At 41.7% G+C, this 16,306-nt stretch overlaps 1 protein-coding gene across 3 annotated transcripts in view; it reads left to right on the forward strand.

Moving 5' to 3' along the window:
- DYRK2 (dual specificity tyrosine phosphorylation regulated kinase 2) overlaps window positions 1–14,546 on the forward strand; it is a 20,423-nt gene extending 5,877 nt beyond the window's left edge. For all 3 annotated transcript variants that reach the window (XM_035127779.2, XM_035127778.2, XM_060279647.1), the window contains one exon: window positions 9,753–14,546. In XM_035127779.2, coding sequence (XP_034983670.1) covers window positions 9,774–11,354 — 1,581 coding nt within the window. In that variant the 5' untranslated portion in view covers window positions 9,753–9,773 and the 3' untranslated portion in view covers window positions 11,355–14,546. The remainder of the gene's footprint in view (window positions 1–9,752) is intronic.
- The last annotated feature ends 1,760 nt before the right edge of the window (window positions 14,547–16,306 follow it).

Consider the following 16,306-nt stretch of genomic DNA (forward strand, 5'->3'; position numbering starts at 1 on the left):
ATAGTGAGCAGTATCACCTACATGAAGGCTAACACTTTAATATAGTACACATTTATTTAGAAGCCTTGTTGATCAAAGGAAGTAAACATGTCTACTATTAGAATGTAACAATTGTCGAGAACTTTTCAGAAATGAGGAGGGATAACTACTGGGCCAATTATTGGTTCTTCAGAAAGGTAGTGTCCCTTTTGTTGATTACCATAGCTATAAATATTCACCCTCTGAAAACTGAAGACAGTGCAAAGCTTAGACACTTGGAAGGCATAAGTCAATTTTCATATGGCTCAGTAGATTAGTAGATCAGTCGTTCATGGTGCTCAAAGGATAGATTGAGATATTCCAGTAGTTCTGTCAATGATTTGCAGTAGATTAGCAAGTGTTTCTGAATTAATTGTTTAACCATAGTAACGTAAGAAAACCGGGGGAGGGGGGTGACCACAAGTAGATTTTTGTGTGAAAGGACTGAGAGTTCAGTTCTGGTTGTTGTTGTTTAGTTGTTTAGTTGTGTCCGACTCTTCGTGACCCCATGGACCATAGCACGCCAGGCACTCCTGTCTTGCACTGCCTCCCGCAGTTTGGTCAAATTCATGTTCGTAGCTTCGAGAACACTGTCCAACCATCTTGTCCTCTGTTGTCCCCTTCTCCTAGTGCCCTCAATCTTTCCCAACATCAGGGTCTTTTCCAGGGAGTCTTCTCTTCTCATGAGGTGGCCAAAGTATTGGAGCCTCAGCTTCAGGATCTGTCCTTTCAGTTCTGGTACTGAAAACAAATCCCTGAGCTGAGCAAGTGCTCAGAGGTACCTTCCCTGATTCTTTATTCTATGTATATATCAGTCTCCCTGTGCCACTGGGTTTTTTTTAAAAACAACAACAACAACAACTGGTTTTGGTTGCTGGATCTAGGTGTTCATAATAAACAAAGGAGATCACAGAATCTAAACCTTCCCTCCCGCCCCATGTTCAGTAGATAACCCTGGTAATGGCTTTCTTGGTCACTGGGTCATATGGGAAGCCCGCCATGATGTGTGTAACAAGTGGGACCTGTAACAAAATATTAGTGTGGAGTGCTCCTTTTTTGTTTCTCAGTCAAGTCAGCCAGTCATGTCCACCTCTAGGGTATTCCAGTACATTCCCCATCCCACCTGGTCATCTATTATTACCATTTTAGTCAGCATCCTGTGGTCATTGGGCATTTGGTTTTTTTTGTCCCCCTCAAGGTTAACCCCCCCAAAAAAAATACCTTGGGGGTTCTCCAGACCCTGCTGATACCTCCCTGCTGTTTGTGAATTATGCCCTTTGTGTGGCAAAAGGATCCATAGTCATCTGTGTCTTTCACAGAGGTATTGACGATGTTTTGTTTACAATGCTCAGAAGTCAGGCATTTTCCTCTCCCCTAAGCTCTTCCTGTTACATTGAGAAATAGCCCTTAAATCAATTCCTTGTTACATTATCATAATTCAGTTTGAAGATCATGCAAACTTTTATCCTTTTTGTTCGTAATAAGTTCAAATTATATTCATTAAATGAAATTTAATTAAATATATTATAGCATCTATTTTGTAAAAAAAAAGCACATTCAGTTTATTAAAACAGAAGCTTACTGCTTGTTGACAATCAGATTTAAATTTAAGAAATCTGATTCTTTTTGTGTGGTCATCCTTTTTTTAAAAAAAACCAAAATATGATGAAGTGCTTCTTCCCGCACCACTAAATAATTGCAATCACCAAGTGAAAATGGAGCCTATTTGTACACTCTGAATTACATAACATTGATTAACTGTCCCTTTAAACACATTTGCTAATAAAATTATTTGTTGCATTTAAAGCCTATTTTTCCTCCAAGGAGCTCAAGCCAGCGTATTTACTTTCACCCCATTTTTATCTTTGCAGCAACCCTGAGAAGTAGGTTGAGCTGAGAGACAGTGATAGTCTCAATTGATATGCCCAATCAATCACTGCCCTGTGCAGGAAAACATTCCACGTGATAAAGGAGTTGGGCCTTTAGTGTAGTGGCCCCTGCACTTGGAGCTCCCTGCCATCACACGTTAGACAGACACTGCCTCTGTTGTCTTTTCAGTGCCTACTGAAGACCCTTTCAACAGACCTTTTAAGTGGAGATCTTTATCCCAATCTGCAGCTGTATTTTAAACTATTTTCTAACTGTTTACATTCAGAATTGTTTTTAAATGTTTGTGTTGTTTTTATAATATGGAATTGTTGTAACTATTTTATATTTTCATTGCTTTTACACTTTTCTTGTTTTGCGGATGCAACTGTTTTATTTGTTTGATTGTTGTTTATTTATTTTTTGTAGCCCATCCTGGGACCTTGTGGTGAAGGGTGGGTAAAAAAATATGCAATTAAAAGTGTTGGCCAGATCACCCAGCGAGCTTCACGGCTGACTCGGGATTTGAATCCACTCTTGAACTCCTGGTATCCATGGTTCTAGTCCAACATTAATCATGGATTCCCTGCAGGGTCAACATATTTACTATGCTTTTATTCCCTGTGAGCCAGTTTGAACATCGGAAAATGAGCCAGTGCTGTGCTTCACATCTCTGAAGCCTGCCAGCTCTTCCTCAGTACCCTAAGGCTTGATTTTGGCAGTAAGAAGCAGCAGCAGCTATATAGTAAACTATTCTGGGTTTAGGTTAAGTGTCCCATTGATCAGTCTGTATCCAATGCAATCTGTTTAATCCCGAGCACCTTCCAAGTTAAAACTTTGTTCAGGAGGAATTGTCTTTGCATTCCTGAAATTGACGCAATCAAGTTTTCACCCCTTGTATCAGAGATGGGGAACTTGTGTCCTTCAAGATGTTTAACTACAACTCCCAGCATCATCCCTGAGAATGAGCCATACTGGCTACGGCTGGTGGAAACCAATGACATGGGCAGGGCCAGAGCTTATCCACTCCTGATGTATGCAATCCATTGTAATTTTTACAGCAGTCAGAGATGTATGAATTTTCATGTCAAATTTAGCATCTCTACTGATGTCCGCCATAGCAAGTTTTTTTGGGGATGTATTGGAAGACCGGTCAAAACCGCACCATACCTGTTTTATACGGTAGTCTTTGGAAAGAAAAAATGCACCAAAGGGGAAATCCAACACTCCAGTTCATGGGCCCTTTTCCATTTCCCCCTTGCCTTTCTTTTTATTATAAGAATAAATGCAAAATTCAAGGCAGAGTTTCTTCAGTCTGCAAAGCTCCCTGTAATTCCCGTGACAAGGCAGAGATAATTACAACTTTAAAAACATGACAATTAATTACAGTACTGTTGTTTTGTAAAAGAAAAACCCTTGAAATTTGGGAATCAAGACTGAATATGCCTATTTTTAAAAGCCCATGGAGGCATTCAAGACAGGAAGAGGAAAGGAGAGGGAACAAAGCAAAGACCTCTTTACTTGGGAGAAGCATTTCCATGGAGTTTTTAATAAAGCCTTTTCTGTTTGTTCTCTCATTAGTTCTACTGTTCCCATATACACAAATTGCAGCTGAAATAAATGGCTGTAAAGCATGTTTCACCTGATACCCCCATATGCTTTGCTATATGATGAGCAGCACAGCTGCAGCCGGCTGTCTTGAACAATCCTGCAGAGGAAAATATCTTCTAGAACAGCCACTTTGGAGCATTCTGTTGCTTTCCTAGATTATTTTCTCCCTTGCTCTGACATAACTTTCTAATGCTTTTATTGATTTATAACAAATAAGCCAAACAGAACAAGAGCATAGCAGGAGCCATAGTCCCAACAAAACAGAAAGTAGATGCCATATCAAAGAGATATGACATCCAGATTTTATGATATCCAAATTTCATGATCTGCCATGGACAAAGAGTTATGTACACCTGATTCTGTTGTACAAGATACTAAGTTTCACCAGATGACATAGACTTGTTCTGGGTTCTCCTTGCCTTTAGAAAAATGTAGTGTGAAGAAGAGCCCTGCTTTTAAGATACAACTATGATTTCTTTTGATGAGAAGTTTAGGTTACTAGCTGACCTCATTGTAAAGTGGTTGATGCCAGGAGAGGCTAGCCTGCTTATCACATATGGTAACTGCCTGATTCCACAGGAACAACAGCGGTGGGAACAGAAAACAGTTAAAAATACATGCCTAGCATGGACAGATGGGGTTTCTTCTAGAGGGGTAGGAAGGCTTCACATCTACTCTTTCCTCCTAATCCCTTTCATCAGCTAACTACTACTGTCTAGTGCTGGTTAAAGGTGAGGTCATGGCTACATGCTTCGGAACTGGGCATTTCCCCAATGTACACACCACTGAGTGAAATCTTCTCCCATTGGATCCTCATCACCATGTCTCTACTTTCTAGGCCCTAATTGGCCCTCTTCAGGCCTACTACCACCATGAAGTATGCAAGTTTGAAAAGCTAATTCTTCTGCCTCTGGAATATGTTTTGGAACTGCCCTGTGATTCTCAGATGAAAGGCAGTATAGTAGTAGTAGTAGTAATATATATATAAAAGGTCCATGTTTGTGTTTTATGACCTTTCTCCGCAACCGCTTGACCGATTGCGTTGAAATTTGGACACAAATTTCACATCTACGGCAGGTAAAGCAGGTAAAACCCACTGTTTCCTAACACAAAACTCAGACAGCCAGGGATGCTGGGAGTACAGGAGAGGTTGCACAACAGCAGCCTCTAGCAGCGGCTACACTGCTACTGCAGGTAGGAAAGCTTCCCTCTCCATAACATCTCTGCTCGACTTTGGAGACTAGGCTGAGTAGAGGTGGGGGCTCTCCTGGGTGGGGTGGGGGGAGGAGGGGGCGGGAAAGGTCATGGGTTGGGACAGGGTAGGGCCAATCACAGGGATGAGCCACAGCAACACGTGGCCGGGCCAGCAAGTACCCGGTAATAATAATATAATGCCATTACACTTGCATAGGGCTAGTGGGTTAAATTAATATGTACCTAGATTAAGGAACTAATAAGCAAGATGGAGGTAAACACTGATTTGATTTCCTTTATCTCATCTGCCTTCCAGCTTTCTTTCCAGTAACTTTGTGCAGTGTACTGTAATGCATCACATAATTTGGAACTCTGTGCTGACTAGTGATTTGGCAACCCAGAAATGTATCTCAAGCTTAATAGTATGTCCATGGTGCAAATTAGCTAGGGAGAGCGGTGATGGTGGGGAACCTTGCAAATTGGCAAATGGGAAGGTTCGTCATCTCACAGATTTATTCCAGGTTATTCTCCCCTCCTTGTTTAGGTACCCTCTGTTTGAGGACAGGAAGGGAATTAGGAGGTGGTGGTAGTGTGACCTCAGACAAGAGATGAGGCAGGATTGGGATAAGACCCTGGTGCAAGAGGGAAGAAGTTTTGTTAGTTTCCCATGAGATTGCAGTCTCTTTTACCTTGAGGGTTCCTTAACTTACAAGAGGGTGCAGAGATGATTTCTAGAAAGAGTAGTAGAAAAGCCTTCTTTAGTGGCTGAGAATAATCCTGTTCTACTTTGCATCCAAGCCAGCATCTAGAGGAATGACTCTTAAATTCTGTATGAATCCCTGGAAGCTTGTCATGGGTTCCACAGTAAGCAGACAAGCTTTCTTGAAAGGCAGCAATTCTGCCATTACCAGCATTGCCTTCTAATGTGCAGCCACAGGGGAGTGTTGGGTGTGTTCTGGAACACACTGTCTGGTCACTCATGGTGTTGGTAGGACCTGAAAGGTCTGGCCAATGATTCCCATAACCCAGGGTACTCTGCAGCACACAGGGATCCAGTGATAGAAATCAATCAGTTCCTCAGCAGAAAAAAAATCCATATGGAAAGTCTGAACTTATGTTGGTTCAGATGCCTCATCCATGCTGGTGATAAAGCAGGTTTGTAAGAATTCATCTTTCCTGGGAATGACTGATTCTGCTGAAGAACATACCGTATGTCTGGATCTTCAATTCAGATAGAAAATAGCATTGTGCAAGTCAGCCTTTGTTGCATTAGATTCCAAACTACTTGCAAACTGGGTGTCCCAAAGGGTTTTCTGTGTTTTGGCTCTTCTGTCAGTTTCAGCAGCTAGTGAAGAAGTGAAACTTCCTTAACTCTCTGGCTGGGTTCATATTTGGCAGCTGGTCACCCATTCAGATGTTTCTTTGACTGACTAGAGGCGTGTGGTTAGCAAGTGTATGATTAACTTCCCTTTTCTCATTCATGTTTCTAAAACTAGGAGAGGCTCCCAACATGTTTTCAGAACTTATTGGTTTTGGAGTATGATGAGTTTCCAAGCTCCCATTAGCTGTAAGAATTGTTTCAGTGGTTTTATCTCATACATTTCCAAGGAGCACCCATGGAATGAAATATACCATAGGTTGGGGAAGAGGAGCCATCAGGAGGGCTGGAACTTGAGCTCCCCCAGCAGTGGCAAACCAGCGCCCTATGTACGCTAAAATTTGGTACCCCTATCTCTTACGCTCCATTCTACAGTATTGTTTTGGTGCCCCATTAAGTGTGGCACCCCATGCAACTGCACCAACTGGTGTCACTTATATGGTCAAAACTTGTTCACCTAATTTCCAACAGGGCAGAATTAGCTACTTGCCATTGGAAGGCAGGAGCTGTATATGGTGTGTCTGTTTTGTTCCTTCCTAAGCTGGCAGAAGGAATAAAAGCTTTTTCAGCTACTCCACTCTGTCAAGAAGTTGGAATCTCTTTGATTAATTCTGTTTGGTTTTACTTAACTGCATTATCACAACTATGACAGGGCAGGTTCAGTGTGCACTGGAAGGGCATAAAAGTCAGAGAAGACAGTGACGAAGATCTAAAAGCATCAGAGTGGCAAAAGAGGACGTATACAAACTAACCTCTCATGGCTGATTTTCTCAAGGGGATCCAGGGTTGTAAGTCATCTCCTGGGACCTCTGTAGCCTCATTTATCCCAATGCTAATTGTCTTGGAGTTGATGTTGCTTAAAGTCCTCCTTGGTGCACAATTAAAATGTAGGGGCTGTGATGAACATAGGCCAGTTTTACCACTGACCCTGGCTCTCAAGCCAGGGTGGGGTCTCTTGTCAATTGTGAGCTGCAGGAAAGCTTTCGCCTTGCTAGCAAATATGTTTGCATGGATGCATTATTGTTGGTTTAACTAGTTTAATTACAGAGCACTTTTTTTAAAAAAATGAAGTTGTGGCCCAAGGGTATGTGCTGTGCTCTGTGTCTTCATTTCAGGGGAGTGAGTGAATCATGAAGCCATTTCTGCATAATTGGGTTCCTTGCTTTTTTGAAGTGTTCATGATAGTGTGTAGACTACCTGTGTATGTACACTCTGTATACACATTGACTCATTTCAAACCTCTGAGCTCAGAGCCAGGAACAGCAGAATGTGCTCCATATCTTGAATATACACAGATAGCTGAATGATTGAACAGGACTCAGGCTAGGGCTGCAATTTCTGTAATCAGATATTATTATATTTTGTTGGTTACCGGGTACTTAATGATGTGGGTTCTCTAGATGATGCACAATTAAGCAATTTAAAACATGAAATCAACATAATACAATCAAAATACACACCAAAATCCAATAAAATTCAGCCCAACATACAATCCTATACATCACCAAGTTTAACTTCACAGATAGGCTGAGTTTAGAAATCATTTAGAAATCATTTACTCCATTCAACTGGAGTTAAAGGGGAGTGTACCACAGAGTATGTGATTTTAAGAGTGCTGCTTACAGTTACACTAATGTTTTTCCCCCAGTCCTATGGTAACATCAGCTAGAGTGGGGATAGGCTAGTTGAATTTATTTCATTTATATCCAAGAGTGAGCACAACAGAGTCACAGGGGAATGCAACTTAAAGCTCATTTTCATGACCAGCTGAAATACGAGTGTGGCTGCTCGTGCTGATTTTTAGTTGTCACATACAGAAGAAATGTTGTGTTCCAATACTATTTTCATTTTTTAAAAGAAACAAAAAAAGGAAACATGAACACTACCAGTCTTTGGATGCGGGTGAGAATGGCATCATCCAGTTATCTTCCTTTGTTGTGGCATGTACTGCGCTACTGTTTGAGAAAGATCTTGTAACCACAGTAGCAGCAGAACTTCTGCAAGCATAAATGGGACTGAAATGACCCTTAACATTTGTGCTGTAAGTAGTGAGGGACCACGGTAGTTTGGCCTCGACATGTACATGTGGAAGTGGCCAGCAGGAATGCGTGGGCGGGGCTGCATCGCTCTTCTCTCTTCCCAACATAGGGCGTGACTGCCAGTGGCAGAGAGGAAGAAGGGCAAGGCAGCAGGAAGTGCACTGTAGGTGCAGGATCAGTAGCACACTGTGCTGATCTCCTCATTGCCTTGTCTCCCTCTCCCTCACGGTAACTGGCAGCAGTGCATGGTCTTCGGGAGAGAAGAGAGCGGTATAGCCCCTCCTGCGCAGCCCTGTCAGCTGCTTCTGCATGTTTGAGGGCCACAACTAATTTCTTAAGTCAGAGAGTCATGACTATGTTTTTCAGATGTATATAATTAGCATGGTAACGCACTCATTGTCAGGCCATAGCTCATGCCTTGTGGGATGCCATACAACCTCTATGGATTCAAGTCACTTTGAGTTCTTTGCTTTCCGTGGCAGTCTGAGCACATTCGGAAATGTTACTGCTATCGCAATTTCCCCAGCTTTTTGGAACAATCAAGGTTCTTCCTAACTGAGGTGTTCGAAATCACAGGGTATCCTTAAAGTCAGGATGGCAAAATAATGTTGCCCTGATATCAGAGGCTTTCTGATATTTTGCTGCTTCTGAAGACACTCACTAATGGGAAACAGGGCATTACCTGGAAACCTGACAATATGCTGTGACATAAAGCTGTTGGATTCCCTTAGTCCTCCACATTTATATGCCGTTGTTTCTTTGCAACGTGTTGATTTGTGGTGCAAAGGTGGCAGGTGCATGGGGAATACTCCCTTAGGGTAAGGGTTTGGCTAATTAAAGTTTGGGTCTTTGAATCCTCTGTTTCAAACACATATGACAACAGCTGAAAAACTTACACTCCTGTATCAATAGAAGTAGCTCTTTATCTCTTTCGAAAGACAGTTTTCTTTTCTTTTTCTTTTTTAAAGTACGGTAATTTTGGCATTGTGGGAAGCAGTAGTCCCCCAGATTTGAAGTATGTTGAACTGCCAAAAATGTGTGCAGGAGGCTGTAAAATAATGAGCACTAGAGACAGATTTTTAATGTATTATTATTGTTATTTTTATATGAAGCTGCTCCAGAAATGTTACATTGAAGAATTAGGGTTAGACATTAAAGGCGTTACAGTATATGAATAAATGACACTGTGACTACAGCAGTTCAATTAGGTGCAAGCATGCACAGTTTCTGGGATAGATGACGAAGCCAGTGGGTATATTGAGAACCCTATGGGTTGGATCCAGACCCCCTTCCTTTAACAGAAGGGATTGATCCAGTTGAGGTTGTCACTGGAAGAAAGTGGGAGAAGACGATTTTTGTGAATTTCTCTTCCTGCAAAACAGCCTACATTGTTCTGGAGGGTCCACTGACTCAATGGAGAACATTTTCAGGGGGTTGCAGATGGAAGGGTGGATAGATCATTGAAAATTACCCCCTTTCCTTCAATGAGAGAGTGAGTCCCTCAGTGGTTTAAATGTATGGGACTTTGGGTGGACAAGTCAGTCACACTTTTTTTGAAAAGCCCTATTCCATCAATCTTTTATATTGTTTAGGAAGCCTGTGGGTTGTTTTTTTTTTAACGGAAAAAAATATGCTTTATATTTCAGGTTGGTGGAAATAAGCACACAATGAATGAGCACCTACATGTTGCCAGTCACGGGCAGATCCAGGTTCAGCAGCTGTTTGAAGACAACAGCAACAAAAGGACCGTTCTGACGACGCAACCAAATGGGCTTACAACAGTAGCGAAGTTGGGATTGCCAGTGGTGCCAGACAGACAACTGGACAGTGCTCATAGGCGGCAGGGGAGCTCCAGCTCTTTGAAGTCTACAGAAGGGCCAGGGAAGGTGAAAGCCTCCCCCATGATGCCAGATCAAGCAATGAAGCAATACATGCAAAAACTAACAACCTTCGAGCATCACGAGATCTTCAGCTACCCTGAAATATATTTTGTGGGTCCAAATGCGAAAAAGAGGCAAGGTGTAGTTGGTGGTCCAAACAACGGGGGATATGATGACGACCAGGGATCATACATGCAAGTTCCGCATGACCATGTGTCCTACAGATACGAGGTCCTGAAGGTTATTGGGAAAGGAAGCTTTGGGCAAGTGGTGAAGGCCTACGATCACAAGATGCATCAGCATGTGGCCCTGAAGATGGTGAGGAACGAGAAGCGTTTCCACCGTCAAGCTGCAGAAGAAATCAGAATCCTGGAACACCTTAAAAAGCAGGACAAGGATAACAACATGAACGTGATCCACATGCTGGAAAACTTCACATTCCGCAACCATATCTGTATGACATTTGAGTTGCTGAGCATGAACCTTTACGAGCTCATCAAGAAAAACAAATTTCAGGGCTTCAGCCTGCCCTTGGTCCGCAAGTTTGCCCACTCTATTTTGCAGTGCTTAGATGCTTTGCACAAAAACAGAATAATTCACTGTGACCTTAAACCAGAGAACATTCTGTTGAAGCAACAGGGTAGGAGTGGCATTAAAGTGATTGACTTTGGCTCCAGCTGTTACGAGCACCAGCGTGTCTACACTTACATTCAGTCACGTTTCTACCGCGCTCCAGAAGTTATCCTCGGTGCTCGTTACGGGATGCCCATAGACATGTGGAGCCTGGGCTGCATTCTAGCCGAGCTCCTAACAGGCTATCCCCTCTTACCAGGGGAGGATGAAGCGGATCAGCTGGCTTGTATGATAGAACTGCTGGGGATGCCTTCTCAGAAATTGCTGGATTCATCCAAAAGAGCAAAAAATTTTGTGAGTTCTAAGGGTTATCCCCGATACTGTACCATTACTACCTTGTCCGATGGTTCTGTGGTGCTCAACGGTGGCCGTTCCCGGAGGGGCAAATTGCGCGGCCCTCCAGAGAGCAGAGAGTGGGGGAGTGCATTGAAGGGATGTGACGACCCTCTCTTCCTTGACTTCTTGAAACAGTGTTTAGAGTGGGATCCTACTTTGCGCATGACGCCTGGTCAGGCTTTGCGGCACCCCTGGCTAAGGAGACGTTTGCCAAAGCCTCCAACTGGGGAGAAGACATCAGCGAAAAGAATAGCAGAAAGCACTGGTGCTATCACGTCAATTTCCAAGTTACCTCCTACTTCAAACTCAGCATCAAAACTGAGAACTAATCTGGCACAGATGACTGATGCCAATGGGAATATTCAGCAAAGGACAGTGTTGCCAAAACTTGTTAGCTGAGTTTGAATAATCTGATGCTGATAAAAAAAACAAAAACAAACATTATGTCACTGAGCCTTACTCATATAAAAAGTAGCTCAGATTTCTATTTTTATTTGCTCGGTAACTTCAAACATTTGTATTTTTTCAGCACTCACTTTAAATGTGTAAGAAAAGTTGGTTTTGATTTTATATATATATATAAAAATAACATGGGGACAATGCTTTAAGTTTTTATACTTTTTTAAAAATGTTTTTTCTTCTAAACAACAGTTAGCCTTACTATGGGAAATTAGTGTGGCACAATAAGTCTCAGTGGCAGGCCACTGGTTGCAACATAACCATCCTACATTATAGTTTGATGGAGAGCAGGGTCTATGTCCCTCTCCCATCCCATAGTTGATACCGGCATTTCTTGGAGTGAACTTTTAATACTTTCTTATTCCTGGTTTTTGTTATAGCAGTAGATTCCAGTCCTGCGAACATTTACCTGCATTTATTTTTTTTTTGACGATACAGAAAACATTCAGGGGTACAAGTCAGACACTCTGTATGACTCTTTTTAAGAATTTGTATCCATAAGTATGGATAATGAACAGATTTCTACATTATACTTATAAATATTTATTATATAACAGTGAAAAAGTTGCATCCGTAGAGGGCTTCCATCAGGCGCATTCACAGCAGCGCCTTGTGCTTACCCCATATCTCAATTGGCTGTTTCCTGTCAGGTGTTCAGGGTTACTCTGAATGCTATGGATCCTAGTGTACACCTGTACTGCCATTCCAGCTTCTTTTATACTGTGGGAATAGACAAGAGTTTAACAGTTTCAGTAGCTGAGTCCTGCGTCATCCTGTACAGCCTCTGTGTTACCCAGAAGGCTTGTCGGTTTGGTACCTCAAATAGCCTTGGCTGTTCCTTCTGACTCCCATTTCCAAGCTGTTAGGTCTTTTTGACAGAGGCAGCCAATATGATAGGAGCTACCCTCTTCCTTCCACCAGGTTCTGTACTGTGCAATTCCTAAGGCAACCTCCGGATGGATAACTAGCATTCATTTTTACCCTCTACTCTTTTTATAGGCTGTGAATAACTACTGCAAGGGGTAGCCAGTGCGGTGCCTCTCCCAGGTATTGTTGGGCTGAAATGCTCGTCATCTAGGCGTGGTTGGCTGTGGCTAATGGAGATTGGTAAATACCACCCCTGAACCACTGGGCTGTATCAAATTAGGCACAAATGTAATTTAGCTTTAGGATTGGAGCCCCATATGGTGATATACACCTGTGCTTTTCCCCCCCTTTCAGTTCTGCCCCACTGATTTCTAAAAGTGGCTTGCTAAATTTGAATATGAAAGGGGATGGGCAAACTGTGTTGAAATGCATTCTCCATAAACAATGGAGACATACTGGATTATTTCTCTTGCTGAGAATGGGTTCAGGCCCAATTTATTGGCTTGGCAAAAGTATCAGGTGCGCTAAAACTCCGAAGGTTTGGCTCAGGACTAGTGCAGTCCCAACACCGCACATGTGCACGGGTGGGCAGATAACGTTTGTGCAACGCACAATTGCCACGTTCACCAAGCCCTCACCTAATAGTTCTCCCTCAAATCAGCAGAAGCATTTATTATTATTATTATTTGTATAAGCATCCTTAAATATGATTAAAATGTTCTTCAGAAATGAACTAGCACCCATACTAGAATGTTAGGTCATGATTTTTTAAAAAAAAAAGAAGAAGGAGGAAGGTGAAGATGTGAACTCTAAAATTTGTTGTAATTTCTAAAGGCAAAGTCATGCAAATTGCAATAATTTATGCAGAATTTTAAGCATTCAGAACCCATGACATGCACATTTGTATTCTACCCCCCCCAACACACACACATACACTTTTGCTTGCTTAAAATCACTTAGCCGTTTTTGCATCGTCTAGGTATCCTCCAGATGTTTCTACAAAGTTCTCTTCCCCACCCCCACCCCAAGACTGTCATAGGCTGGGTTCATATGACACACTAAGCCAAATCTTGGTTTAGCAAGATGGTATGAGCTTAACAAGCATCTGGAGAGGAGCTCACAGCCACTTCACTCCTCCCCAATCCTTTTTGCTACCGCAATAAGTAGTGTGTTGGTCAAACTGGGGCTCAGGGTTAAGCCATACCTTGGCTTGGCTTAGCATGGTAGCCAAAGGGATTGGGGATGGGTGAAGTGTTGGAGGCAACCTAAAAAGTCATCCAGTCCAACCCTCTGCTCATTAGGAAACGTGCTCCTACAGCATCCCTGTCAGGTGGCTACCTAACCCATGCTTAAAAACATCTAACCAGATTGGTAGTCTTCAGGCCCAATCTGCCAGGAAATTCTCCCCTATAATCTGTGCAAGAGCATTATAATGGGGCTTGCACAAGAGAACATCCTGGTGGCTTGTGCCTCTTGCCTCACAGACCATTGTACCTTTAGATCAAAGCAGCCTTCTGAGGCTGACATTATTTTGCTTTTTATGTAACCTGCATTTGGGATTTTAAAATGTAACTCTAAAAAGCAATATACTATCTAACCATTAGCGCTGTGCTGTGTATTACAATTGTTGTAGGATACATCTTTAAACACCTGTGTATGCACATCAGATTTCCCAGATGTGTGTACTGCTGGAGTGTTTAAACATGTGCTCACATGCATGTTTGTTATTATTATTTTGGCACCGCATGCATTTCATGCTGAAAATGCCTGTGTAACACCAGTATTTCATGCGATAGTTGCATTGTGTAGCACTGCCACCGACACCTGGAGATACTACTTGAATATTTAAGGGGATGTCTGTGAGACTTCTAGTAACCTGTGGAGTTGCATCTCTTCTTCTCATGCCCTTCGTAGTGGAACATTGAGATTTGTCAAAAGCCTTGTTAAAACAAGTAGATGTGATTGGTTTTTTAAAATAATAATAATAATAATAAAGAGCAAATTAAGAGGTGAGACAACTTTAAAAACAGACTCCGTGTAGGATGCGCTTTGTAACCCTGGTATACTCCAAAAGCTTGTATGGGGAGAAAAATTAAAAGACAATTACAGTTTTGTGTCGCACCATGAGAGTTAAAGAAAAGTTTGAAGGAATGAGTAGACATATATGTGGATTTTTCTGTTCATTTGCATTATTATCGCAGTGATAGATTGATCTGGTCTATTTCAGACACCTTTGACCTGCTCACATATTTCTCCTGTCCAAGAATTACAGGTGGTCAGAGAGTACCAAGTTCCAATAAATGTTGAAAGCCCATGTTACCCCTTGCTTTCTCCTCATGGGGGAGGGAAGCCAAAAGCCAGGACCCACACCAGGTTAAGATTTCTCCCTGGCAAATAGCAATTGAACATAATAGAATTCAGATAAAATTTGTTCTGCATTACATGTTTCGTTTCCCAAAGCAGGCACAACATTGGTTTTAACAACATTTGTTGTTAATGATATTTGAAGAGTTTCAAGCTTAAATTGAGAGGGTTGTGGGTGCTAGAATTATTTGGTTTGATTGCAGAAAGCTTCAACATTATAACATTGTTTATATACACAGATCTAATTACAATACCTTTAAAGATGTCCTTAAAATAACTACTTAAAGCATGGTCCCCAGAGAAAGCCAAGAAAGTTTCCGGTCCTTTTCCTTGTTTTTGAAATTCAGATCATTCATTTCGAAAATGAAAGCAGCATTTTTTTGTTCGCTTAAAGTTTGGTTAATGGGCATCAATAAGAAATGACGATTTCTCAGGAAACAGAATAAAACTACTTGCCAAAATAATAATAATAATAATAATAATAATAATAATAATAATAATAATAATAATAATAATAATAAACATCCATCCACTCACCCAACCCCTCCCCCTTCCATAAGTAAATCTTGACTAAAAGAGATGATGCTAATTAATAATGTTTAATAATGTTAGTTATTGGCTAATATTTAATCTCCCCCCCCTTTTTTTGCAAATGTAACTCCTTGTCCTCAAATGACACTAAATTATTTATAGTATTAAATGTACACCTTTCTATATTGTGTGGCTATGCAGTCTGTGAGTGTATCAGTAAAAGTGGCTTTGGGATCTGCGTATCCATAGCTTCCCATGACGATTGGTTTGTTCACCATGGCACTGACCTTGATTCTGTTTGGGCCTCCTAGTGCTTGGACCTCCTGAAAGGACAACATTCCCCTTTCACTTAAACATTAAGGCAGTCCACAAACACAAAGGTTATATGTGGAGTATGGCCTTTTGCATTGAAGTGAAGGAGGAAGCCCTTGCATTCCAGGGAGCGCATCTGCATGTACAAGAAGCTCTGTGTGGAGCTGAAGTTGCTCCCCCCCCCCAAAAAGCCCATTCATTGGATTAAATCAGGAATCCCCAAACTTCGGCCCTCCAGATGTTTTGGACTACAATTCCCATCATCCCTGAGCACTGGTACTGTTAGCTAGGGATCATGGGAGTTGTAGGCCAAAACATCTGGAGGGCCGCAGTTTGGGGATGCCTGGATTAAATAAATTGATGTGTCCATTATATTTTTAACACAGCATGGAAGAAGTTACCATAGATAAATGGGAAAGATACATCATAATCATGAATGATTCGTGAGCTAAAACCCTTAATTTTATCTTTCTTCCTTCTTCAAATGACCAGATTTTAAATGCCAATAGTGCATATGATCATATTCATAGATGCTACCAGAAACTTTTAGGCCCAAAACAGTGTGCAGAGCAATTCTAATGTAACGAAAACTCCTGTATACATTACAAAAGAAAAAGGGGCGGCCATCTGACAATTTTCAGTAACTTGGCTTCGTTTTTATTGTAGCGTGTTTATAATTGGAATGGGGAAGGAAAAGGAGGGAAGGGAAGGAGGGGAACATTTAAAAGGATGTTGCCTCTTGCTTTGACACGGTTTTGTTTCTAAGGGCTCTAATTAGTTGGGGCTGATAGTTGTTGGCTTGGAAACATTGCTTAGCC

The sequence above is a fragment of the Zootoca vivipara genome, chromosome 10 (genome assembly GCF_963506605.1).
Source record: "Zootoca vivipara chromosome 10, rZooViv1.1, whole genome shotgun sequence".
Taxonomy (NCBI): Eukaryota; Metazoa; Chordata; class Lepidosauria; order Squamata; family Lacertidae; genus Zootoca; species Zootoca vivipara.